The 26,534-nt window shown below is 48.5% G+C and overlaps 2 protein-coding genes across 8 annotated transcripts in view; one reads left to right on the forward strand and one right to left on the reverse strand.

Annotated features, from left to right (window-relative positions):
• The window catches only part of CNNM2 (cyclin and CBS domain divalent metal cation transport mediator 2), a 119,686-nt gene extending 110,310 nt beyond the window's left edge, over positions 1–9,376 (forward strand). For all 3 annotated transcript variants that reach the window (XM_064663204.1, XM_064663202.1, XM_064663203.1), the window contains one exon: positions 1,063–9,376. In XM_064663204.1, the coding sequence (XP_064519274.1) occupies positions 1,063–1,272 (210 nt within the window). In that variant the 3' untranslated portion in view covers positions 1,273–9,376. The remainder of the gene's footprint in view (positions 1–1,062) is intronic.
• Positions 9,377–12,191: 2,815 nt separating this feature from the next.
• The window catches only part of NT5C2 (5'-nucleotidase, cytosolic II), a 60,575-nt gene continuing 46,232 nt past the window's right edge, over positions 12,192–26,534 (reverse strand). For 4 of the 5 annotated variants that reach the window (XM_064663206.1, XM_064663207.1, XM_064663208.1 and 1 more), the window contains 15 exons: positions 25,559–25,676; positions 24,022–24,117; positions 22,629–22,720; positions 22,383–22,440; positions 21,042–21,135; positions 19,973–20,026; positions 18,750–18,833; positions 17,967–18,008; positions 16,785–16,892; positions 16,370–16,436; positions 16,057–16,227; positions 15,163–15,214; positions 14,865–14,925; positions 14,170–14,346; positions 12,192–13,958 (listed from right to left, as the gene is read on the reverse strand). In XM_064663206.1, coding sequence (XP_064519276.1) covers positions 13,701–13,958; positions 14,170–14,346; positions 14,865–14,925; positions 15,163–15,214; positions 16,057–16,227; positions 16,370–16,436; positions 16,785–16,892; positions 17,967–18,008; positions 18,750–18,833; positions 19,973–20,026; positions 21,042–21,135; positions 22,383–22,440; positions 22,629–22,720; positions 24,022–24,117; positions 25,559–25,676 — 1,532 coding nt within the window. In that variant the 3' untranslated portion in view covers positions 12,192–13,700. Of the gene's footprint in view, positions 13,959–14,169; positions 14,347–14,864; positions 14,926–15,162; positions 15,215–16,056; positions 16,228–16,369; positions 16,437–16,784; positions 16,893–17,966; positions 18,009–18,749; positions 18,834–19,972; positions 20,027–21,041; positions 21,136–21,962; positions 22,084–22,382; positions 22,441–22,628; positions 22,721–24,021; positions 24,118–25,558; positions 25,677–26,534 lie in introns of those variants that run through there. The other variant, XM_064663210.1, reaches the window with a different exon arrangement.

The following is a 26,534-nucleotide window of genomic DNA, read 5'->3' on the forward strand; positions in this document are numbered from 1 at the left end:
CTGCTTTACACACAGGTCAGAGTACCCAACATTAGTGTTTTCACTGTGCCATGTGGTCATTCATTCGGTTAATACCTTGTAAAACCAGGGTCATGATCTGCTCATGCATGTTTGGATTTTGTTTTTGAATTTGTGACCTGGTCCATCTGACTCTCTCCATTTACAGTCCCTCTCTTGTGTTGCTACTGAAACTTAGGGTTTTTCTAAAAGTCTTGTTTCACCTCTTCCACCTTCCTGCCTGCCGAGATAACTGCTGTTGCGGCACACGGGGCTGCCAGTGCACGTGCATCCTGCTGCCTGTCCTGACTGGGAAGGTTGATCTGAAGGAGTTCACTGGGCTGATTGTTTGTGGCTCCAGGAGGAATTTTCCCCTCCACCACCACATGTGGATGTACAGGGCTGTGGATTTCCTTGCCCCTGGGGCATCATGGGCAGTGACACTCTGTGCTCTAGGCCAGCTCCTGTCATGACTGTTCTGCTGAGTGCAACCAGCTCTTGCAGAGACCAGTGGAAGACTTCAAGGGTTGCTAATTTGGACTCATCTCTATGGACACCCCAGTCTTTTCTAGAATTGAATATCCTTATATATAAGGCTGTAGCTCCTGCTGTGTTTGCTGGCCTAGACAAGCACAGTAATGCCTGTATGCTCTACTTGTACTATAGAGCTGGTTGGGCTCTATAGGGACACCTAGACCCTCACCAGGAGCTCACTGAAGTTGGGAGAAAGACTTCACTGATCTCTGGTTCTGGTCCTAGAAGTGTGCATGGTTAGAGGGAAATGGAGGTCTGATTTAAAAATCTCTGCATAGGAATATAAATCCCTGCCTTTGAACAGCATGGTGATTGCACAGCACTTTGCTTCCACCCTCCCTGGAATTGTCACCATGCTGTGGTGTTGAGCTGGGATGCTCTAGGCTTGCAAAGCACAGGGATGTTTTATAGGAACAGGTAAAGAGGGGTTGAAGTGTGATCATCTGGAAAGGGAGGGCACTTTATTTTCTCCCACAGGAGACACAAAAATGTGACTGACTTTTTTTTGTTCCTTCCCCGTTCTTGGAGCAGATCTCAAGACAGCAGTACCAAAATGCCCTGATGGCATCCCGGATGGACAAAACACCTCAGTCCTCGGACAGTGAAAACACTAAAATCGAACTGACTCTTACGGAGCTGCATGACGGTTTGCCGGATGAGACAGCAAACCTGCTGAACGAGCAGAACTGTGTGACTCACAACAAGCCCAACCACAGTATGCACAGTGAAGGAGCCATCTAGGAGCTGACTCCCCACAACCCACCCATCCCTTCTCCTCAGCAGGACCAGCCCTCGCTCCTTCCTGCCTCCTCCCCGAGTGTGAACACCGTTAGTATGTGCTTGCAACACTGTGCTGCATCCAGTGTTCTGAGACCAAAGACTTTTGCATCCGTTCTGGGAGCAGAAGAGAAAGAAACAGGAAGAAAGGAGCAAAGAGCAAGAGAGACTAAAGCCCCAAACGTAATTTGGGAATGGTGAGCCACCCTTGAGAACGATGAAAATTCTTCTTGCAAAGTAGAATTATGTTTATTTTTTATCTGTATTTTTGATCCTTTTTGGGTTTTTCTTCCTCAAACACATATGGAGAAGTTTAAAAGCTCCTCCAGTTATTTTTTCAAGAGAGCTCATGTTTTTAAAAAGTATTTTGCAGAGTTTTAAATTGTTTCTGTCCTTCATGAACCTGAAATGGGCTCTATCATGGTTTTGTGAATTGGCTCCAATGTCCTTAGGGCTCTTCTCACCCCTCTCTGGTCCTTTTTGTTGCCCTGTTGAAAAAGTTAGTAACTGGTACTTGTATGTTATTTGTGTCTTAAGAATGAGTGAGCTTCAAGGAACCTCTGGTTTCAGCCACCTGGAGGGCCAAGGCATGAGGATTATTCCATTCTTCCAGTTAAATTTCAGGGAAGGAGCAGTTACTTTGGTATTTAATGATCTTTCAAATTTCAGAAGGTTTCTTTGTAGAACAGGCAAAAGCATTGTTACACTTACAGTTTTGTAACCTCCAAAACCTTTTGTCTGTGTTGAAGATGATACTGGGGCAAAGGAACTAAGTAGCAAAACTGCAGTCTTGTGAAATGAAAGCTGGGCATAATTTTCCATAGTGAAGTAAGTGGGTGATTTTTCATTGATGTGTCTGACAATTGCTTGGTGAATTAATGTGTGCACCTGAAATGACAAGGCTTTAAGCACTCCCATGCCATAGTGCTCTGCACACCATTACCTTGGCCAGAGCAGATGTGCAGCCTTTGCTACATCACAGAATATGCTGAGTTGGAGCAATAGATGAGTATCAGAATGTCAGTCCCTGTGCCCCCTTTAATCTAATATTAACACGAAAGATGCTGCTACAATTACACCAAACGTACGTGCTCCAGGTGACAGTAAACCTCTGCCAGTGCAACAATGGGCTCTGCTGAGGAGTCAGAACCATCCTCTCCTCTCCAAGAACTGACAAAACTTTCCAGACGCGAGTGTATTGCACTTCAGGGATTCGGAGAGGTTCATTTCCAGGCTGTTTCCAGCCACATTCCTTCCTTTCAGTGGATTTAGTGCATTTCCTTCTCTCTTGTCCCATTTATCAGCCATTTTAGGGATTACCATGGTAGCAGAACAGAGAGCCTCACACCCAGCTGCCACTGGTGCAGGGCATCCTTGGGCAGCAGGAACCACTTCCTTCACACCAAAAATCTGGATGCAGACTGGGTGCAAGCAAGAGGCACCCCATGGCAGTTGTATATCACCCGTTCCCCACTCCTACAGATGGAGTCTTAAGTCCTCAAATAAAAAAGAAGAAAGTTATCCCCCCAGTTCTCTCCCCTTCCAATGCTGTCTCAAACAAAATGTGAACATTGCCCTCTGTATCTGGATTAGTAAATCGGGCATTGCAGTTTCCCTGTTTCAAGACCCTGCCGTGGGCACTGCCTATGTAGCATTTCCCTTCCTTTCTTTACACCTGGATAATCTCTTTGGGGATAACCCAAAGAAGCCCCCAGCCCCAAATGCAACTGCCAGAGCTCTCTGTGCCTGCACACCTGCCCCATCCCTCTTGCTCACGGGCTGGGGAAGGCACTTGCTTCAAGTTCCCACGGTCCTTCTGTGTGGCTGGAAAGGTGCAATATTTTGTTGCAGGATCTCCCCACAGGAAATTGGAGTGCCTGGTATCAGAGCCAATTGGGTCTGCCTGTGTCCCTCCTCCTCTCTCTTTCGGCTTCAGAAAGCAGCCCTAATTTTTGCTGTCCTCCCCCTTGGCAAGGGTTCACTTCTTCCTTGGAGCCACCCATGAGGATGAAGTCCCCACAAAGGGGCACAGAAATTGCACAGTATCAAACTTGTGCACACAGTGAGGAGAAAAACAGGCCCCCCAAAACCTTGCTCTCACATTTAGTTTTGTATTAACTTTTTTTGACTCTTATCTGAAAGCGTTTCCTTAGCCTCCATCCTTGCTCTGATGTGCACCAGCCCACCACCGTTGAGAGCACACGGCTCAGCGTCAGCACGGGCTGACCTGAGTCCTGTGGTTCCCAGAGAGCTGCCAATATTGCACCTTTCTCACAGAGCAAAATGTTGAGATGTTACAGCGTCTGTCCTTGGCGAGGGACTCACCTTGCCAGTTTTTATCTAGTGTTGTGAATGTAAAAGTTTGTCAGAAGTGTTTGACTCGGTGGTGAACTTGAGATGCAGTATCCGTTTTGTCAAACCTGCCAAAGGAGGGAAGGCTCAAGTCAAGGCAGCTCTCTCCAGGATGAGGTTGCTCCCTGGATCTGACTTCTGCTTCTTATGGCAGGTTATGGATTTGTTTCAATGTCTGTTTCCCTTTTTAAAAAAAAAAGAAAAAAAAGAAAAAAAAAAGGAAAAAAAAAGCGCCAGTTTTTCCAACCAAAGCCATGTGATCCCAAAGCAAATACCTCCTGCTTCTGCCCATGCTGCACTGTTCCAAAATTTGCAGGCAATTTTTTGCATGTCTGTTTTTCATCATTTGTACAGATCCAGTAATGGAAAGTGAAATAATTTCACTTAATTTCCATAAAAATAGTTGATCATAGATGTTTCATATGGAAAATATGTACCTGACCCAGAGGGGTTAGGAGCTGCTACTGCTAATTAGCTTGAAGAATAAAGCATGGTCCTCTCCTTGGAGGGGAAGAAATCCAGTCTCCCTGTTCTCAGGGTATTTACAGTTTTACTGTTTAACAAATGCAAGGGGTTCCCGACCCTCTTGGTGGGCACCATCACAAGCAGAGGAGCCCAGTGCCCTGCTCAGGATCACTTCTGAGCCTCTGGACAGCGTTTGCCAATGCCGGGGCTTGGCTCTCCTGACCGCACTGGAGACGCCACGGCATCTGAGTCTGTGCCCTTGCAGGGGGTGTCCTGCCCGAGCAGATCTACTTTCTCTGCCTCGCTGGCTGCCTGCCTGCATTCCGGGGGACTCAGATGCCGGATGCTGTGCCACAGTGCCATAAGGACATGTGGCCAGTCGGTCGTCACCGCAGCGCAGGGCACCGGCTGGTGGCTTTGGGAATCGTTGGACTTGACCTCAGACCTTGGCCAGGCTTTGACTTGTAGAAAGGATACTGCATCTTCCTATGTCAACTCCTGCTGCTGCCCTTGTTCCCCTCGTCCGTCTGCCTCTGGGTGCAGGCAGCGGGGCGGACAATGGCCTGTCAGTTGGGGGAGACTGGGAGGGCATCTAGCCATGGTTTCTACTGTCAATACAATTTTGCACAAGAGTTCTTTGAAGTGAGGTTTTCAACACTAATATCTTAAATGCACAACTGTGAATTATAACTTTTACACTCCTGTTGGTTGAATTTCCTTTAAATGAAATGAACCTGAATCTGTTGTAACTATGATTTTTTTTTTAATTCTGTGTATTGCCAAATCTTTGTAAAGAGTGAAGGAATGTTCTTGCTTTCCAGTGAGAATCTTTCTCCGAATGAGACTGACTCTGGTGATGTGGAGATCATATGAAGCACACTAGTTCTGAGAGGAGAGGGGCTCAGGGTAGGCTTAGCAAACCATCCTCAGCTGCTGTGTGGACCACAAGCTCAGACCCTCCAGAGTTTACAAAGCACTTGTTGTTTTTTCCCAGCTTGCCCATTTCCTGAAATCCCTGTGCAGCTGAAGGCTGCTGCCCTAGAGGAGCTTTGGATGGGTTATCACCCAGTGGGACGAGGGATGCTGGCAGGGTGTCCGGGCTGGCTGGTGGGCAGGGGCCCTGAGGCTGGCACGACAGGACAAGGTGCTTCCCCCATCCAGATGCACCAGCAGGGCAAATTCCACAGGGCAGGTCCTTCTCCTGCTCACCGCTTCTGCTCGCAACCTGTAGTTGTGTGTAGTTCCCTCTCATGCAGTTTTTGCCCCCTCAAGCTCCTGCTCCGGTCTGGGCAGGAATGGGATGATGCTGAGACCTGATGGGCAGGGCAGCTGGAGCTGGCTGCTCGAGGGGTGCAGTTCTCAGACCCCATTGGAAGAGAGGTCAGCCACTCATTCACATTGTGCTCACTGGTCTGTTCTTACCCTCTTCTCCTGGACTTAATCCCCTTTTCCTCACTGCAGGGGGCTTTTTTGTTTCATTTTTTCTTTTCCTTCTTTTCTTTAAGTGCCTTTTTGTGTGGGTGGAGCTGGCAAGAGTAGGAGTCTCAGGATATGGCCCTTTGCACTCACCTCAGACCAGGAGAAAGCTCAGGAGGAGCAGGGCGAGTTGCCCCAATGGTCCATGGACATCACCCATTGCTGCTTCTTAGCCTTCAGGGCCTAGCTCAGATGAGCATGAGATTTGTCATTGGTGGTGTCAGGCTCTGGCTCAAATCTGCTCAAAGAAAACCAAAGAGGTAGCTTTGTGTGAGGGGCTGCTTGGGCAGTGGTGGTGCTTCCTGTGATCTCTGCAGAGCTCAGCCAAGGGGTGTTGGGGTGCAGATCAAAGAGCAGCCCTGTCTCCTCACAAGCCATCCTGTGTAAGTATCCTACATGATGGAGAACACAGCTGCGTTCTCCAGGACCCCTTGGAACATGCATCTTCCTTGTGCAGAATTACACTCTATAGAAATCGTTCCCACATGAAAGTTGTACCATATTTTATACAATATCTAATACACACGTCTGTGGTTTTAAAACTAGTACCTGTGTACCAGTTGTCAAGTTATCCAGTCTCTGGATTACCGGTAGAAAACTGGGGCTGAGGGTGGGAAATGATGTGGCAGAGAACCTCTTGTCATGATGCTAACTTGAGGCTTCATCTCAAAGGTGACCCCCTAGCTTTGGGGAGTTGAGGGGTCCCTGCATTGACACTGTGTGGAGCTGGCACAAGGCAGGAAACCAGCATGTGGTGAAAGGCTCAGTGTGGTACTGCCCTGGGAATGCTGCCCACCCCACTGCCTGGCCCTGCACTGTGGTTCTACACAGACCAAAAGAAGTACCTAGCGCTTGGATACTGAGGATTGGTTTGGCCCAAGGGTGAAATGACAAGCTTAACTAATATGATCGGGCATCTTCATGGTACAGAGAGGAGAGCAGCCTTCATTCTGACTTCCCAGTGGAGAGGACAGGCTCTGCCCCACGGGCTGGGCTGAGAAGCTGCCCTCATCCCTGTGCTGCTGCTATACTTGGTCCATCAGTTGCAAGTCTCTTGTTGGTATGATCGCTGTGGTGATATTGGCCTCACTCCCATGTGAGGATGTTGGACGTCCATGGGTTCCTGCAGAACCCCCTGCTCTGTGTCTTGCCCTTGTCCTTGTGCCAAGCTTCACGCAGAGTTGTGTTGCTCTGTGTTTAGTCTCATGGCCACATCCTTGAGGTTGTGTCCAGGTGAGGGGATGCTGGTTTTGTGGGTCAAAGGCGGTACAGTTGAGCTTCTCTATCTGTTTGTGTGTATTTGCAGTTCCGTTAGAAGCTGGATGCTGAACCTGGGAAAGCCAGGATGTTCCCTAGGAGAAAGCCTGGGATGCCAGGTTATCCCAGTGCCCTTCCCTGAGCTGCAGGGATGGGGAGGGGTTGCCAGAAAGTGGCCTCCAGCCTGTGGCACGGTACAGTTGGGAGATGGAGTTGTTTCACAGGTTGGTAGCACTGAATTCAGTCAAAGTGATGTTTTCTTCTTGTTATCCTGAGGTCAGGCTCTATAGCAGTTCTTCACCTTGGAAATACGGTACTCAAAGCTTCTGGTTTTCTGTCTCCAGCTGAGAAACAGCATTCTCCTCTCAGGTTTTGCTTTTGGGCCCTGTTTTTTTCTCTAAGCAGGGCTGATCACTGGGATCCTGCAGAGGATGATGCCCTGGCTGCTCTTGCTGCTCCAGTGCAGATTTCTGGCTAAGGAAGTGCTTGGTATTTAGTCCCCCCCAGCAGCAGGTGTTTGGCCAGACTACAGAAGTGGCCTATGTGTGTCATAGAGCCAGGCTGGAGGTTTGTTAGCTGTCGTGAGCCTGAAACATGCACGGGCTGCAGGTGTCTCTGCTCCAGAGGTGGATTTGATGTCTCTGTTGTCTTTTCCTCCTGGAAGCAGCGTGGTAGTCAGTTGGTTCCAGGGTTTGTTGGGGAGAAAGCACTTGTCCCAGCATTTGGTGCTTGGCAGAGCAGTCTAGCATCCCATCTCAACTCTGCTGATCACATAGCTTTATAATAGGAGGTGGTGTTTTATCCTCTGGGCATCACTGTTGTTCCACATCCTTCCAAATCCAAGTGAGAAATTAGTAGGTGTCGGGTGCCTGGATCATAGGCCTTTAGTTGGAAGTGCCAATATTGCATGCATGTCTTCTGGATTTGCCCAAAGATCACTGTGGGAGGGTGAGGGGCTCCGGGTGAGCTCCTTTGTTCTCAGAAGCGACAGACTGGCTGGGCCTAGATCAGCTCTAGTGTCATCCCTGCTTTAAAGTCTCAGGTCCCAGCTGGCTGGGCTGGGCTGGGCTGTCTTGGCCAGCAGGTTTTTACCCAGGGTACGTGCTGTGTCCTTCTGCATTGTGCTGGTTTGAATTCATCAGTGTGGCTTCTGCAATGGCTGCACTCGCATCGGCCGTGGCCGTTCCTCTGCTCTTCTCACTGAGGTTTAGTTGAGTGTTCAGGAAGGTGAGGAGGAGGTCCAGCAGTCGGGAACAGGCAACACTGCAGCCACCCTGTCTTCATTTCTCACACTAAGGGTAGGAGATGCTGCTCAAGGGACTCTGCCTTTCTTGGAGACCACATGGAATTTGGAGAGTGGAAAGCCACCAGCAGGACCCCAGCAGCAGTGCTCTGGTCCCATTTGATCCATGTTCTCCCGAGCACAAGGGTGGCTTTACATGTGGTTCAGGGTCAGGCCCTGCTGAGGGACCTCAGAGTTCTTGGCATATTTTTTCTCGAGCAGAGCCAGCCTTGATACCTGAATCATTGGGCAGGAGCTCAGATGCCAAACACGCTGAATCTGAAACTCCAAATACTTGAGAAGCGTTCCTGGGAGCCATGAGTGGCTGGTGCTTGGCAGCCAGAGGGCTCACACCAAACCTTCCTCCTGCAGTCAGGTCCTTCCTGACTGCCCCGAGCCCTTTCCCGGTTGCTGCTGGCTGGGCCTTGATCCCCCTGTTCAGGAGCATGGTGGCTCTCCCTCCATAGAGCATTTTCATGGCTGTCTAATCCTGCTCAGCCACTCCAGCCGGCTCTTCCCTGTGTCTTACTTGCCATCGTATGTGGTCTTTGCGAATTGTATCATATTGTACATGACTTCGGGTTTCCAGGATTGTAGTATTCTGACTACAGTATTTCCATGTGTGTACATAAACCTGAATAAGCACAACTGAAATCCTGAATGAAGTGTATACGTTTCATATACTGATTGTCATACGAATTAATTTTATAATTATTCCAATTTTGTTGTAGATTTCCAATCTTTCCTATTTATTTTGTACCAGATTTATTTGTATATTTTGTGATTTTGTTTAAAAGCATTTTGTTTATTTCTATTCTTTTTAGATAAATGATGATTTTTTTTTTCTGTTGAACATTCCAGTTTATGCATTTTTCCCTCTTCCATGCTCCCCCCTCATTTCCAAGGGACGGATTTTGGCATGCGGGTGGTGGGGCTGATGGTGATCCCGGACCCAGATCTCTGCTACTGGCACATCAACAGTCTTTACTCTCGACTTCAGCTGCCAAGAGCCACAGAGAGGCTGGATCCTGTTCTCTTAGAGCCAGGTGTTGCTCTTCGCTTCGGTGGGTCTGGGCTCATGAGTCCTCAAGCTGGGGAGGGATGTGCTGGTGGTTTTGCTGATCAGGGGCTGGCTGGGAAGCTGGTGGCAATGGCAAGCAGCTGAATTCCTCTTTCTGAAGTTCCCTCAAGGGTGAGGGTCTTTTTCTTCCAGTAATAAAAACCCCTTATTTACAACCTGCTCTCCACAGATGATGTTTGTTTGTCTGTAAGCGTAGATGCTGTCTGTCCGTAGCGCATGTTCCTGCCAGGCAGTGCGTGGCCGGGGCTCGCCGGTGAGAGACGTGGCTGGTGATGATGGTGACTCCGTGGGACAGGAGCAGCTGGTGGAGTGAGTCAGTCCATCCCCCTGCACTGGGTGTCGCAGCCTGTTCCCCTTATGTTGTGACAGAGCTGTGTGGAGCCTGCACTGACGGAAACTTATTTCTGAGCAGGAGAGTGAGCCCATGCTTAGTTCCTTGCTCAGCATCACTTCCAGCTCACACCAGTGGATGAACAGCCCACCCTTTTCTGTGTGCCAGATACAGCCCTGCTGTGCACCCATATCATGCTTCTTCTATCCCTCAGTCCCTGTCCTCCTCACAGCTTTTTCGCCCAGCTGCTCTCCCTGCACTGGGCTTTCCTCCATGCGCAGCTCTTGAGCTGCCAAACCCTGGGTTGGCAAGCTGGGCAGTGGCTGCTCAAGCCTTAGGGGGAATTTTTGCTGCACCCAGTGCAGCTTCTGTCCCTGCTCCTGTGCTTCAGGGTGGCCCCATCCCTCTGGACCTCGCTCCCCAACATCATATCAGCAGGACAGAGAGTGTGGTAGGCCTTGTAGGACTTCTGCTCCCCTGTGTGGCATAGGATGGAGGGTGGTGGGATGCTGTAAGCAGGACGTAAGTAGAATTAACTTACGTTAATCCTTCAGGGCTGGTTCTGGTGTAATAGAGTAGCAGGAAGAAGGAGCAGGACAGGAGAGCCCAGGTCTCCTGAAAGGGAGAGTGCAAGAGGCCAGGGAGATGGGATGGGTTTTGGCTGCTCAGGTCCAGGCTACACTGTGGCAGCAGGGCAGGAGCAGTGCCCAAAGGCAGCTGTACAGAGGGCTCTGTGTCCTCAAGGCTCCAGTAGCACCTTCCTGCGTTGCCAGGCTCCACAGCCCAGTGGACCCCAGGACCAGTCTCCTGGAGGTGAGCACCCTTGTGCAGGGCTGGGGTGGGCTGGTGGCTCTGCACCTACAGAAGTGCCTTATCCATGTTCACCACAGGTGCCAGGGCTTCAGGCCTGAGGTTGGCATAGCTGCTGGTCAGGGACTGGCACGGGGCTTTGCACCCTCCATCGTGGTCGGGCATACCCCAGTTGTGGGTCTGTGCTTCAGCTGCAGCAGCCTTTGTTCTGCTGAGTGAGGAGGTGCTGTAAAGCAAGAGGAGCTGGGATCAGGTCTGGTGACTGACCTTGTCAGAAGTACTGGCTGGCAGTGGCCAGCACACAATGTCTGCAGGGTTGTGGCTGAGGGCAGTGAGCCCTGGGCTCCTGTCCCTGGTAGTTTGCTCCGTGCAGCCCCTGTGAGCCCCCTTGGCCTCTGCGGAGCAGGGAGGGTGGGCATGTGGGGGTGGGGAAAGGGAGAAATCAGATCAGTGAGAGCTCAGAGCAGGGGGTGAGGCCTGTCCCCTTGCATGCTCACCTTGCTTCCAGCAGGTTTTTGCCGCAGGAGAGATCACCACTAGTGGGTAAAAGCACGCCTGTTGCTTGGGGTGGGGAACAGGTTGCGGGGAGAGTGGCGGGACAGAGAGGATGGCAAAGGCTGGGCACTGAGCAGCGCCTGAGTGTCCATCAGGCTCTGCCCGACATTTTCCCATCATGAAGTGAGGGTCAAATACTTTCCATTGCTCCAGCCCTGAAGACTCTTCTCCCCATCTCAGTCAGAAATAGCCCCGGGCTGGGAGTGAGCTATTTGTGGTGACTGGTTTGGAAGGAGGAATGCACGGAACCCCCCAGACCTCCCCTCCTGCAGCCACACACCCTCCCCGGCTGCTGAGCTAAAGCTTAAAAAATTCAAGCGGCTATACTTGGAGAAACAAAGTTTAAACATAGCAGAGCCCAGCATGGCCTTTGGTGAAAGGGCTCGGGAACAGCTCCCTCAGACCCTCCCTTCTTGCAGCCAACCTCAATGTGGGTACCTGTTAGCAGCTCTCCAGATCCCAAAATCAAAGTGTCAGGGACTCAGTGCTGGGTTTGGGGTTTTCAGCAATCCCTGAAGAGTCAGTTGTTGGTTGTTGGCCACCAGCTGCTCCCATTTAGGGTTACTTTTCTGTTTGGCACTTTAGGCCCTGGTACTGAACATCCTTGTGTGGTGGTGCAGATGGAGAACCTCCTCAGGTGTGGTTGAGTTGACACAAGGAGTTTTTTTATAGGTGAGGGTTGAGCACAGCAGTGCCCAGAGCTGTCCCGGGCACAGCCTTTGGCCAGGCTGGCCTTTGCTGTAGCCATGGCAGCACTGGCCTTCCCTGGATATTTCTGTCTGTTTAACCAGTTTTGCAGCTCTGGTGGAGCATGGGCCATGCTGTGCCCTCGTGCCACCCTGCACACACATCATGTATGTGGGGGTTGGCCCTTTGTGATGCCTGTGGGAAACAGTCCTCAAAGGACACAGTGTTGGAGGTATTGGCAAGGTGGGGATGTTGCCCTTTCTGCCACGGAAAAGCTCCTCCTCACTCTCTGTAGTCAAGCCAGAATGTTTCTCTGCCCTCCCCATGCCTCCCTGGCTGATGCAGATGGTGATAACAAAAGCCTTGTGCCCCACCACTGCTTCCTGGGGCTATCTGTGGACCAGGCATGCCCTTACAGCCAGATCCACAGCCACTGCTTGTCAGTGCTTCACACAACCAATTCCCAGAGATGCTTTCCATCTTCCCCAGTCACCCATCCTGCTGGGATCCCCAGAGACTAGCCCCATCTTTCACCAACTCCAGCACAGTCCTTATCATCTCAGCAACACGCCACAAAGCACCAGGCATTTCTTAGAAACATCATCATTTATTGACTTGAACAACTGCCACTACAGCAGCAGTTTCCTGTTCAGATGTTGGTGGTGCGGTTTTTCTTTTTTTTATTTTCTCCTAAGGTACTTTAAAATGAAAAAAGAAATTAAATGAGTTTATGGTACTGAAACAACAGTCGAATTCGTTACAAGAGGGCCCTTGTTGTAATCCCTTTGCAGCGAACGGCACAGGCTGGAGTAAAGGAGGCTGCACCCATGACACAGAGGAAAACCACAGGGCACTGCTGCCCAGCTGTGTGCTGGCCCCGTGCCTTCCCTGGGCTGCTTTTCGGGCTCAGGTACAAGGACTGCTCACCCATCCCTGGGGACACGCCCAGTCCCCACACAGAAGCCTGCAGCCATCACCCTCCTTGGCCAGGGACACAGCCTTGCCCACAGCAATCTGGCATGAGGCTCTGCTTGCTCCACAGCAGGCCAAAGCCAAGGGCAGCTGCCAGCGGGACCGGAGTCTCCTGGCTCTCACTGTGGGGCTGGCCCCATGGCATGTGCTGTTTCCTAGTTTAGGGCAGGCCCATGTGGCCTGCAGCACCCTGGCACAACAGGCTCTTTCACGCCAAATGGTCGCTGGATTTGTCTTTGGGATGCTTCACTTAAAGCTGAGAGGACAGAAAGGTCAGGAGGCAGAAGGAACACAAAGTGAGTAATGTAATGCTAAAGCAGCAGCCTCAAGGTCCTGGGTTAATATTTACTGCTGAAACTGGAGGAGTTGAGAACACAGTGTGCGGCTCAGCTGTTTGAGAAATGCACTGGAAATCATGCATCACATGCTGATGGTGAAAGAGAGCTTGGAAACACTGGGAGAGGGTGACAAGCATCTGTCTACAAGCTGAAACGTGTACAGTGGTGGATACACTAGAGCTGGAATCCCACTGCCATCCCTGATGGCCGGAGGAGTCGAACCACTTACACAGAGAAACTCACACAAAGCAGAAGCTAAACTGAATGCTGGAAGGCACAGCAACATCCTGGCTAACATGGGGAGGGGGGAGAATGTAACTCAAGAGCAAAGGGTTAAGGGCAGCAACCCAATGGGCAGCAGGATTTGGATAATTTTGTCTCCTGCAGGGCCCAGCACATCCCTTCTTTCTCCACAGAGAATGCAACAAATGGCAAAAACCGTTCACAGGACACTGTTCAAATGAAAACCAAATGAAACACATCATGGGAAAGGGAGAAACATGCAGCATCCCTAAATGTAATGGGAGTAGCATGACAGCACGGGCTGGCAGTCCAATCTGAATGCACCACCCAGGCAGAATCCATCAGCTTTCTGAACCGTCTGCAAAACCGAAAACAAGGGTCTCCTCCTAATTAGTGTTAATTTGTTAAAAGTTTCCAAATACTTTCAAAATGTGCCTTTGCAAGAATCACACCCCCAACCCATCACCCCAAGGGCCCCAACAACGGAATCCATTCCTGATCACTGCTAGAGTCATGGTTTATCTTTACTTTGCCTTTTCCATCTTATTCCTCTTCCTCTTCCTCCTCTTCTTCCTCCTCTTCCTCTTCCTCATCATCATCTTCATCGTGGCAATGTGTGATTTCCTGAGGTGCCTGGGGGAAGAGGTTGGGCGGTTTGATCTCACTGATGGAACGGGTCAGTTGGTGCCGCTTGTAGTCAGAATCTTTAAAATCCACTGAGGTGCGATTGCGCGTGGCCATCGGCGACTCCTTCTCGTTGATGTCAACGTGCGTGTGCTCTACTGTGGACTCATGTGGCATCTGCACATGTAACAGAGAGAGGAGATGGCAAGGGGTGTCCCAGTCCTAGGGCCCCTCCCTGAGACACATGGAGAGCAAACCCCAGAATGTGATGGTGTATCAAATGCCACCCAGCCCTCCAAGGTGCTGTTGTGTCTTGTGGAAGTGTTAACAAACACAAGCACAGGCACCTTTGTGGGCCTTGCCCACCTCCCTGGGATCTGCAACTCACCAGGACGTGGGCGGCTCTGAAGAGGTAGCTGAAGGGGTAGTAGAGGAGGTTGATAAAGGAGGCTGCATAGAGGTCAGCGTAGCGCATCACCTGGCTGGCAAACAGGGTCTGCCGAGAGCCGCTGCGGAAGAGGCTTCCCATCATCCCATAGCACATATCCATGTCGTGGGTCACTTTCTACAAGGAAAGGGCAGGTTAGCTCCTGGGGCAAGCAGGCAACACCTTGGAGCCACGATGGAGCACCCTGAGGGCTGGGGGCTACGTGAGACCTGCAAGGATCTCCAGCAAGGCTTTCTGTGCTCGTATCCCATGACATCAGAGCACAGCCAAGCCCCAGCTAACAGAAGGGAAGGTGGCAGCGGGCTCAGGGTCAGCACTCGCCCCGGGCTGGCACCCCAGGGCTGGCTGAACCAGAGGCTACAGCCCCTCCAAGCCTGTGTGTGCCAGTGCCACGTGCTGCAACAGTGAGCACCGTCAGTCAGTGCTGCTGTGGGCAGGAGGAAAGGGACCCTATTCCAGACCAGGCTGCCTTTCAGGAGTGCCAGTGACACCAGTGAGCTAAGACAGAGTGGCTTTGCCAAGCCTGCTGTGCCCACCCAAAGGCAGAGCAAAGCAATTCAGGGCTGAGCAGCGGGGTTGGGTTGTCAAGCCCTTTGGGATCCAGAAGGATGAAAAGGGGATTTGATGATTGGTACCTTAATGCGTCTCTGGATGGAGCTGATGTCAGGGCGTTCATTGCTGCTACTGTCCAGATGCCTAGTTACAGGCGAGAAGGTAAATACATGGTGTGAAAAGTCTTTCAGAACCAGATGCTGTGAGATGGGGCTTGGGGGAAGGAGACTGGTCTGGAGGGGAAGGTTGGTCTTGTGGGCAGAGCCCAGGCCTGAGTCAAGGCTCCAGCAGCAGTGCCGCTAACACAACCCCACAGTTTTGTCAGTGCCACTCTTTAGGTGGGAGAGGCAGCAGGAAAGTTGTCACTGTTTGAACACTCACTTGTATAGCTCGGCCAAGAAAATGTCCAGACTCTGCAGCTCTTCAAAAAGGGCTGGAAAATCCAGAAAAGAAAGGGGGAAATGGTAAGTTAAAACTGTTGAAATTAAAAGGGCTGAAAGCAAAGCCACCACCCTGCCTGCTTCCCTCACATGGTGGGGGAGGGACACTGGAGCAGGGAACGTGGCACCTCATGGCCACGGGGCAGGGAGAGGGGTCAATCATGCTCTGTGCCACTGGCAGAATTTTGGTCTTGGTTTCTGGTTGGCCCTTTTGATTTTGAGACTGAACCTTTGCAGCTCTCACCAAAACCTTCCAACCAGCCATGGGGCAACTTGCATAACCCTCAGCCCTATTTAGCACACCAAAGGGCAAACCTGGGAGAACAGCAGTAGCCCTGGTGGATGGGAAACACACGGCACTTTGGCAGCAGAGCAGCAGAGGGAGTGGGAGGAACGAGGAGGAAGCGGCTGGTGAGCAGGGACTCCCTGCAGATGGGAGAGCAGTCATGGCTCAGGAATTACAGGGAGAATAACCCAGATGTCTTGTCAGATACTTTTTACCAGAGAAGCCATGGCTCCATATGGGCAGAGGGGGAGGAGTTTTTGGGATAAGGTTAGGGATGAGGAACAACTCAATCCCACCCAGCTGCAGCTTCTTCTGTGGCCAAGGCAGCACTTGGCTGATCACACATGAAGGGCCTGTGACCCTGAGACCAGCCCATGGAAAGCTGCCCCAGCTCCTGCTACCAGCACCCAGACTAAGGAAAAAGGGACAAAAGGAGAAGCGGCAAACCAGGGTGATCTCTCCCCTGGCACCCCTAAGCCCTGGCGCTCTCAGGGGTGCAGCACCAGGCAAGCAAGAGCAAGTCAGGCCTGGGTGTGCCTGACTGCTGACCGCTTTTGTCTGTCCAGACATGCAGCTCCTGTGCCAGCTCAGGGATCACCAGGAAGGTCCGCCAGCCCTGGCGCTTCTTGGATTTGAGGATGTCTCCAAAGATATGGTCTCCAATGTACAAGATATCCTTCCCTTTGGCCCCCAGCAGGTCACAGACTGTGTCTGAAGAGCCTGAAGAGAAGAATAGCATGGCTCAGAACAGGGAGCCAAAAGGAAATGTATGGCTCATTTTAGAGGGCCAGGGTTAGGGACAAAGCAGGTGCATTTTCCACGTCAGAGGCACTCCACAGAACGAGAAGGGTTCTTGCCTCACCTCCTGAGTACACGATGCCATGCTGCAGTGGGCCAGTGTAGGTACCAATCTTCAGCTTCCCAGTCACCTGAGGAAGGAGATGTTGTGTTAGTACTGAACAGCTGATGGTCTGGATCTTTTCTGTCTTATTGATATTTTACTCTTTGTCTGTCTCTCACTCCCAAGCTGCCCAGAGGTAGCTTTCCACATTCTTTTCCTTTTGTCATGTGCAGTACATTAGGGAAACAGCAAAGCCTTGAGCTCTGCTGTGCCCCAGGTGAGGGGCTGCTGAGGAATAACTAAGAGGAGACTCCAGCCCACCACCCCTAGTGCAGGTCCTGTCTAAACACTGTGTTGCCCATTGTCATTGAGAGATGCCACACAGGAGGTGCAGGAGCCCTGCCAGCCATGGAGGTGCCCTCCACTGACCACTCACCGTGTCCACCTGCCGCAATACGGTGCCTTCCCCAAAGAAGAGGGGTTTTCGTGCATCCACCAGGATCAGGTCAAAGTAGGACTGCCATGGCCGATGGGCACTCCCAGGCTGCAAAGGCAGAAACAAACCACAGAATCAGGCACAACACAAGCAACCACAGGGAGTTTAATATGAGTGTCCATTAAAATCCCTTAGTCTGTGCCTCTTGTGGTACAATTATGGGTTGCCGACACTATTTCCTACGGTATTTTCCTTCTGCCACAAGCCCACGACAACAGCACTGAACATCCATGTCCCAACACAGCTGCTGTGTAAAGAGGTGCTGTAAATGAGACCACTGCCACTGTTCCTGAAGGTAACATCCTGCATGGATCCAGGCACATGCAACTCCACAGCTTCAGCCTTTCAAGGCCATGCTGGTACTTTTGCCAAGAGCAATGCCTTGACTCTGTTCCACAGAGCATGGCTTTGAATCACACCCCTGCCCCAAAGGACACTGGGCCTTCATAACTCCATGTTTCCACACTTTCTGAGACCATGACCACAGCAAAAAGCTTTTTTAGCTATCAGCTGTGGTGACTTTCTATGCTCTCAAAATGTCTCCCTTGGCCACCTTCTACTTCTAGAGCACAGTGTGAAAAGACATCTTTTCAGCATGAGATAGCCAATCTTACTGGGAGACTGAAAGAGCAGTATAAATTTATGTCATAAGCCTGTCTCCAAAAGTTGCAGGGCTGAGTTTTGACCTCAGAAGAACAAAAAAAAGCATGACTAAAACCTCTGGAGTTACCATAGCCAAGGCACAATCAGGCATAAACACTTGTGCTGTTTTATAAAACTATTTCCTTTCCATCAAGGCTTTTTTTAACAACATTTAAAATATTGCACATTATTTCTAAGAAAATTGCCTGCAAAATGCCAGAGTTAAAATGTTTTATCACTAAAATAATGTTATCATTAACACAGATTATCATTTAAGACCAGATGATGCCTCTTTTCTCTTTGTTATATTGTATTTGCTTTGATCCCATTCAAATAGGACACAAAACAGCAAGTGTATTTTAACCAGATTAAAGCAACTAATCCCATGCAGCTGATGAAGCAGGATTAAAATGCTTTCCAGCTACACAGATAATTAGGCACATCAGTTGCTATTGCAACTGCAGTCTAGAATTCACATACCTTTGGTCCATGTGGGAAGTCAAACAAGTAAGTCATAATTTTCTGAAAGAGAGAAAGAATTTAAATATGTACTTTTAAACATATGTTTGTGTAGTTTATAAAAGCATACTTTTCTGATTTTATCTTTTCAGATTACACAACTTTATTTTCAGAATTTACACAAAAGTCAGCATAAGATTTGGAGACAAAATAAATGGAATAGGACAGTGACAGGAATTAAACCACTAAATTTTATAATCAAATAACACAGCTGCCTCAGAAAACTGCACACTGCCTCAGGTATATCTTGAAATGCTTTAAAACAGCATATAAATCTTCAGATTGGCAGTGTTGCAACATCTTGACATTCACCTGGAGCTGAAGTAACCATGTTGATTTCTCAGCTTAGCAGACAGCCCTTTCTGGCTCTTAGGCCTCTCCAGGACCATGGCTTTGGTGACCTGTTCATACTCAGACTATCTCACTTGAAAGGGAACTTCTGCATTTTAAAGGATGCTGAAATCCAAGACGAGTATCACTTTCCTTTTCAGCCTTTTAATTGCTGAAGATCTGAATGAGGCACAGAGGGACTTAAGCCAGGCCGATGTTAGGTTGGTACCAGAACCAGAACTACAAAAGATGACTCGAGACAATCTGCATCCACCACCAAACCATCCTACTTGTAGATCACAGAACAAGCGATTCTCCCCCAGATGATGTCCCACCAACACCCACACAACAAATGAATGGCTGGCTTTTGCTTATCCCGTGGTAAACCAACACAACAGTTCAAACAGCACTTACGTCTGTGTATTTATAGTCGCTGTTTGTGACGAGAAACACCTTCCCCACTTCATTCATGCGGCTGAGCAGTAGTGGCAGCTTTCCCTGAAAGCCAAGGTACATACAAGTCACAGAAGTTACAGACATTCAGCATGGCAAAAACACTCCCAGCTATGATCCCACCAGACAAAAAATAAAGCAAACCAAACCATCAAGCAAGCAAACTCACGTGTTTTGTACTGGCCAGAGCCAGGAATGCTGCTGGTCCATCCACGTAACCCCTCCAGAGCACAGCCCAGGGGAGGAAGGCGAGGGGGAAGGGCTCAGCAGGGCTGTGGTGCCTCTGCCAGCCACAGTGCCAGGCACCCTGTGCTGCTCCCACCGATCTGCTCCAGCTCCAAGTCCGTTCCCGAAATGGGCCCAGAGGCAGGTGAAATCTGAGCTCACATGAGCCACAGGTTGGAATGCATTATAATTCCAACCTCAAATTAGGGAGAATTTATTCCTGGGGCTATTTTTATTGAATCAGAAATCTCAGTCCATTGCCAGAATAGCTGATTACCTCACAGAACAGTTTCATAAGAATTTTGTAGGCATGGAACTAGAAACAAGGTAAACTGCTTTGAAGTGATACTGTACCACAGAGCTCATCTAGACTAAAGAATAATTATACTGTAAGTGGTCTAGAGGGGCCTTGCACACTGCAGGGGGGCAAAAGTAAGGGAATCACTGCAGCTTGCTCCATTACATGTGCTGAACACACATTTTGGGGCTATCAAGAGACTGGACATGGGCGAGTCTTTCAGGATCTTTTTTAGTCCCTCATGGTTAAGTATGTGTTGGTTGGGTGGCTAAAGAATACTTCTGTCTAAAGAGATGCTCAGCTATTGTTTTTTAGAAAGAGGTCTGCTCAGGCAGAGAAATGTGGGCAGGGAACACAGCTGCTTTCACCACCAAAAGAAATAAACGAGCCTTGCCAGCATATTCACCTGTGTCCCATGATAACATTTCCTCTGGCTTTTATATTTGACGTAAAAAACGTGCACATCAATATGAAATCACGTGGATCACTGGCTCAGGATAAAAGCTGCGCCCGAACTTTCCACTTTGTCTTTGGTTATTACAATAGAAATCACAGTGTTATCTGTTTTGTGATTTAGTAAAGCAAATCAGCATGCTTATTTCTTGCCTGCTTAGTCAGTACAGAATGTCACATAGCACAAGTAAAGTAACTTCACACTTACATCTTTCACCACGTACTTCTCCAGATTCTCAAGGGTCTTTTCCTTGAGCGATCCCTGAAATAGAAACAACAGAACCCAGTGAGGTAATGGAAACTTAGGATGTAAGAGACATCAAAGTAATGCCAACTTTCACACTTTAAAATGCTGTGAAAGTACAAACCAGGGCGAATCTGAACCAGTGACTCTAGAGATGAGAGGCTTTGAGTAGCAGGGACCATCACAAACTCTGTGATCCATCGATTCCCTCACCATGGTAAATAATCCACTTCAACAGCATTTTAACCCTTTCAGAAGGGAATACAATAGAAACAAACAAAAAATAGATTTGCCATACCAAACAAGACAGTTAATGACCTGTCTCCAACACTGACCATAATGCTTTAGTCAAAGGCCAACTCCAACATGTTTCACACAACACTGCATAAGGAAAGAAAAATAGATTCCTGACTTCTGCATGGCTAAAAGGACCACCACTAGTACAACTGTGAGCATTATCTTGTGATGGTTCTCTATCCCACCCAACAGACACCTTAAATGAGGGAGAATAAGAAAATCAGGTATTTAACCAGATGTTAATGCTTACAAAATTTTACTCTAAATTTGTGTAAAACTGTGTGAAGAAGATGAACTGCGTCTCCTCTCTAAATAGAGAACAGATGATGTATTTCTCTCTTTAATGCAGGTACTTTTCGGGCAACATAAGGCAGCACCAATGTAAACAACTGGCAGTAGAATACTGCTTTAATAATTAGGACAATGTACAAGTTGTGGACCTCAACTGCAAATCCCCTCATGGCATCATGCTCTAAACCCCATGAATTAAAGTACAGAAATAGAATCTGAGCACAATAAAAAGGAATAAGAAGCCAAGCCAGATATGTTCCCATGCTAGGAGGACAGTTGAGATCTTGACTTACTCACATACAATTGTAATTAATTATCTGCTCACTAGGCGGCAAAGCAGGGCTTTTGCCCAATAGAGGTATAGCACATCTTAACTCAAGAGTTACAAACCAGCCCATCTAACCCAGTTACAACTACAGATGTCCCCAGGAGTTCTTGCAATCACCTTGTAATGAACCCAGTCAACAGCATCTCTGACATCTTGGAACATGCTCCTGAAGGACATGAAGAGATCTCCATCTTTAAACCCCGTTTCACAGCTGTGAGGAGACAGAAGAAAGATTTTAGCAGCCAATTGCAACAGGTAAGAAACACATCAAGGAGAGAGACAGTTCAAAATGCTGTTTGGAGCTTGTGTTTTCATTTTACCATAACAGTTTCTTATCTACTACTTTATCACAGATCAGACTTGAAAGAAGGCTACGACCAGAGCTTAACAGGATCTGTGTGTTACCCAAGAATGTCTGTGCCTCCACAGCAGTACTACAGCTTTCTGTGACTGCAACTCTTATTTCTCACCCACAGTATTACAAGGAAAAAAGAATGGGACTGTGCAGCTTGCAGCATTTTACTAAAGATGAATGGTAATGAGGGAGCAATCAGAGTGCTGCTCTTTCTCCCTCTTTCCAGTGCTAAAGGGGGTGCCATGGAAATCAACTAAATGTAATGCTGCTGAGAGGAGGAACTACTTCTGTGTTTAGAATGGTTAGAGTTAACAGGAGACATTATGTGGAGGTATCTTTGAGACACCCATGAGAGCTTGCATCAGAAGAACTCAAGGATGATTACACAGAGCTGTATTTATTTTGACAGCAATCATCATGCCTGTCCTGAGAAAGGGTACTTCACCTGATGGATTGTCAGCATAAACAATTCCTCTGCTCCCACGTGAAGTCCCATTAAACCTTTGCCTTCCGCTCACATAATATGGAAAGATGACCCATCACGAGACAGCAGCACAGCAGCATTCACATGTGCCAGTTCAAACTGCAGCTTGTTTTTATGTTTATACCTTTTTTAAAGCTAGGTAAATACTCATGCTGCACACAAACAGCCTTTTACACCAGACTGTGCCTGAGCATTTTACCTCTAAGCGTGCAACATCCTCTATTACGACACGAGGGACTTCCAGTAACTGTCTGAGGAAATTCAGCCTTTCAGTTACCAGTTGAAACATGGCTCCAAGGGGGTTCAAAATGAACTGAATGGTGCCTGTAACCACCCTGTAAGGAGTGTGCAGTTTTAGAAGCTGCCCCAACTACCAGTGTCAGTCTCTATGGTGACACTGATATACCCCGTGAAGGAAATCCTCATAACCAGAGTCTTCTGTACACACAGATCAACTCATCACCACTAAATTATGAGGGCTGAACTTTTCCCCACCAAAACCTCTTGAGGGGCCTTCACTGATATTAGGAACAGCTCCATCTGTGCTGTATTGCTCTTTATATAGTATAGTAACAATCTTACTGTTCCAACAGCACCTCGAAGCAGAGGGAACACGTACCTCGTGTACCGGTCACAGTTAGTAAAGAAATCCACTAGGCAAGCCAACAGGTAGGTCTCTGCAAGGAAAAAGAACAAGATTTTAACACTAGGATAACATAGAGCCCAGATAACTTTAGGCCCTGTGCACAAAGGAAGAAAGTTCATGTAAAAAAACCCAAACAGATAAGTAGAGTATGACATTAGCAAAGCTTTATTGGCTTAAAATGCACAGAAAGAGGCTTGTGTTGGCTCATATTAGACTCACCTGGTAGATTGAATAACGTGTTCAGAATGTAAAACCTATCTGTGTCATCCCTCTGGATAAATTTATTTGGATATTGATCCCGTGTTTCAGGCCTGAGAAGAGAGAAGGTGGAGAAGAATGAAACTGCAAAACATAACAAGGATAAAATGTGCTGACCTGCAAAACAGAGTTGCAGCAGGATCCACTAACTAGAGTCTGTTGTGCTTTAATCAACACCCAGCTTTCCCACATGCACTGTCGGCACAAGAGCAAAAGTGCATCCACTGGTGTTCCCTTGGCCGCGCTGCCTCCGGCAGAGCCAGGACAAAGCCCTCACTGCTGAGTCAGCAAACTGAGCAGAGCCCACACAGGGACACAGAGTGGTCGAGAGTCCACAGCTAGACCTTAAACCCCATGCTGCTGCTATGAGGATGCTTTAAATCATCCGTACTGTCATTGTTTGCTTATCTTAAACTCTCCCCCACTTTCCATGTGTTGCTTTCCACTCTCCCAGCAGCTTTCAGCAGGGGTGTACAGGGCTCTGCTGCAGGAGGTTTGCTTGAGGCCCTCTGAATTAATCAGCAGGGTGGCGATGATGGAAGGAATTTCATTATTCTGGTTTCCTCAATTTCTGGAGCTTCTGAAGATCACTTCAGGATCAAAGAGGAAGTTGAGTGCATATATAAGGGCTTTTTCTAAATTTTGGACTCCTGATGCAAGGACTTACGTGTCTGCAATGAAAAAGTTTGTCACCCTGGGGGCCCTGAGCTTGCCTTGCCTTCCATCCATATGCCCTTGCAGCAGGGATGTGGGAGGGGGGATTTGCTGGGACACATCAGGCATGTGGCTCTGCAGTCCTCTCTGCTTCCTAAAGCACTTTCTCTGGGACAAGAGAAACACAAGTATCCAAGGAAGGCTGCAGGAAATGGCATGCAATGCTCAGTTCTGACACCCTCACAGGTCAGAAACACAAAGGGGTAGAGCAAGCTTGTTCCTTCCCCAAACCAGCTCAGGCCCTCAAAGTTTCGTAGCACTGACTGTGGAGTGGACAGCCTCAAGGGGCATAGGTCCTGTCTGCTCCCAGCAGCCCTCATGCAATGGCTTTATCTTAACTGATAAGCTACTGATGTTGAACTGTGCCAGGACAGGTGAACAGTCCCTGCATTATCCCATCAATCCTTCCCCACAGCACGCCTTCTCTGCCAGCACAGATCTTTCCACTGTAAACACCTGAGCTGTTGCTGTGCCTGAGACCCTCAATGCATCCCCAGTTAATCCTGGAGCTGTAGGAACACCAGCACAGCATCTGCTGTTAGTGGAGTTCCTGCGACTCCTTATACAATGGGTGCCCTGAGGATCAGTGACACAAAAGAGTGTATTAAGTCAAAAAGAACAGCAAAGAGTTGGCACTCACCCTCTGAGGAAATTAAAGCCATGTGCACACACTAGGAGGTTCCCATAGGCATCAACTTTCAGCAAGTTTCCATAGTGGGTATCAAACACCAGGCCTCTGTTAAGAAAGCAATTTTAGATATGAAGAAGTGAGTGTATTAAGCGATGACCACTTTATTAGCAGCTAGAACAGCTCTAGAACAGCTTGCTTACTTGGCGGGGGGCATCAGAACAGAGTTGCTGTAATTCTGCAGATGGGGTCCCTACTGTCCCTTTTACCTGGTGGGAGGTGAGCAACCAGAGGCCTGCACCTCCAGGTGAAAGAGATACCTGATCTGCTCCCCACAGCCTTGAAAGCAGAACCGTTTAACCTGGCAGAAGCTTAGCTATGCACGTACCAGGGAGGCTGTGGGCCTCTTCCACAGGGTCACAAATCTGACACCTGTGTTTCTGGTTCCCTGACACACCCGCTGGGCTGCAGGGAAGAGTGAGGTGCGATAAAGGAATTTCTCTCCTCTTTTTCATCACTCTGTCACAGACAGAGCCAGATGGGGCATGTAACTATGGCACAAAATGCTTTGGACATTCCCAGCTCTGACTCCAGCAAAACTCTGTTTCACTTATCTAGCAGCCTGTGTCTGGAGAAGGCAGTCTTCCCACAGAGATATCCCTTCTGTCTCCTCCCTGGGATGAAGGCAGTAGATTTAATGGAGTCTTCATCACAGGTTTGTGAAGGGCTACTACCTTGTTACGGGCAAGGGCACAGCCAGCAGCAGTCTCAGTGTAAAACGTGCTGAGAGGAGGGAAGGAAGGAGGCTGCCAGACTGAAACTGGAACAAGCCAACAGACCCTATGAACAAGTCTTTTGTAAAGAAGCTCCAAAGGAGTCAAAAAAGCAAAATCCAGCAAAGGCACAAGTGGAAAGAACTTAAAGGTGCAGAGTTGGATCCACAACTTTGTTTAAAACAAGCAATGTCCTTTTAACCTCTGCCACCAAAAGACAAAATGTAGGAATTCAGTAACTTTGCACCATTAACTTTCTACGAAGTTATGAAATCAAAAAGTTACTAAATCAAATGCTTTTGATGTTTGATTCATCTAGACAGATGAACTGGATTGGTCCCATTTTTATTGTTTACTGTCAGCTTAATTTTCAGGATGTCTTATGCACTAGGACACTACTAATTAAAATCATTAAAGAAAAATGTTCTGAGACACCCTAGCAGCCTCTTAGACAGTAACAGCTCCTTCTCCCCCTCATTTTGATTTCACTCCCAATCCAATTGTATCTCTGCTGTCTTTGCTTTGAAAGGCTATTTTTGGACCATGTTTTCAGTAGGGTTCTTTTCTTGCATGCTCCCTCTTTGCTGGCATGGATACATGTGTGCAAAGGCCCTCCATATACTGGATCAGTCTGCTTCCTTCCCCATGATCTGTGGTCAGCCACGGGCTTCACAGCCACAACTCTGAAAACCTGGCCTCACATGTCGCCTATGAACTTTACAGAACAAGAATTCAAGGCCTCAAGCAGGCTGGGTTGGTATCTGTTAGTCATTTACCTGGTAGGGAATGCAGGATCATACACAAAATTGAGCAGCTCATGAGGGTATCCAATGGAAACTAATCTTTCTACGGTCAGGTCAAATCCAAGAGATTCGTATTCAGGGGATTTATACACTGTACCAAGATGAGATTTCAGTTAGAAAATTTGAAAACAGCTAGGGGGTTAAACAAGAAGGCAATTAAAAGTAATGTACCCATTCACCCTCCTCCCTCCTCCACATACCACATTCCCTCCTTTGCTCCTGCCCTTCCCTGCCTTGGGTCTCCCAGCCCGGAATTAGCTCATGCCCCAGGGCTGCAGCAAAGCAAAGCTGCAGCTCGAATTTCAGCAGCAGAGTGCACCAGATGAAATATCCATCAGTTTATCACAGCTCTCTGCATCAGAAAAAATGTATTTCAAATGGCAGCTCCCCTCCCTGCAGTGCCGTTAGGCAGATGCAGGAACGCTCCCTGTCCCACCTGTTCCAATCGGGTTTTGGTTTGCTGTGTTTTCACAAAGCTGATAAAGAAACCAATAAATTAAGGGAACACATATACTGGAGGTTAGAAAGCCTGACATTCATCATTGCTGTGCTACCGTTACTGCTCTGGATACAATCCCAAAGCTTAATATTGCTCCAGATTTCATCTCGGGGGAATTAATGTTTGCTGCAGACTAAGTTAGCTTGAAGGTAGAGCTGTCAAGTTAACATACGATTTGTTTGTTAATAACACCATATGGTACCGCAAAAATCTGTTAGCTATTACCCTTGTGCATCAAAATGCTACTCTCTTAAGCAAGCTCACTGCTCTCACATGCCACAGGAGCTGCTCATCTGTGACACGCACCTTCCTTCAACACAAAGGAAATGGACTTGTTCAACCAAGTCATCCCTACCATCCGGCCTGTCTTCTTCCTGCAAATGACCTTCCCATGTACTGCAAATGTTACTGTTTAATCAGATCATTAATTCAACATCTAAAATGCAATCA

Source organism: Pseudopipra pipra, chromosome 8 (assembly GCF_036250125.1).
Source record: "Pseudopipra pipra isolate bDixPip1 chromosome 8, bDixPip1.hap1, whole genome shotgun sequence".
Classification (NCBI taxonomy): Eukaryota; Metazoa; Chordata; class Aves; order Passeriformes; family Pipridae; genus Pseudopipra; species Pseudopipra pipra.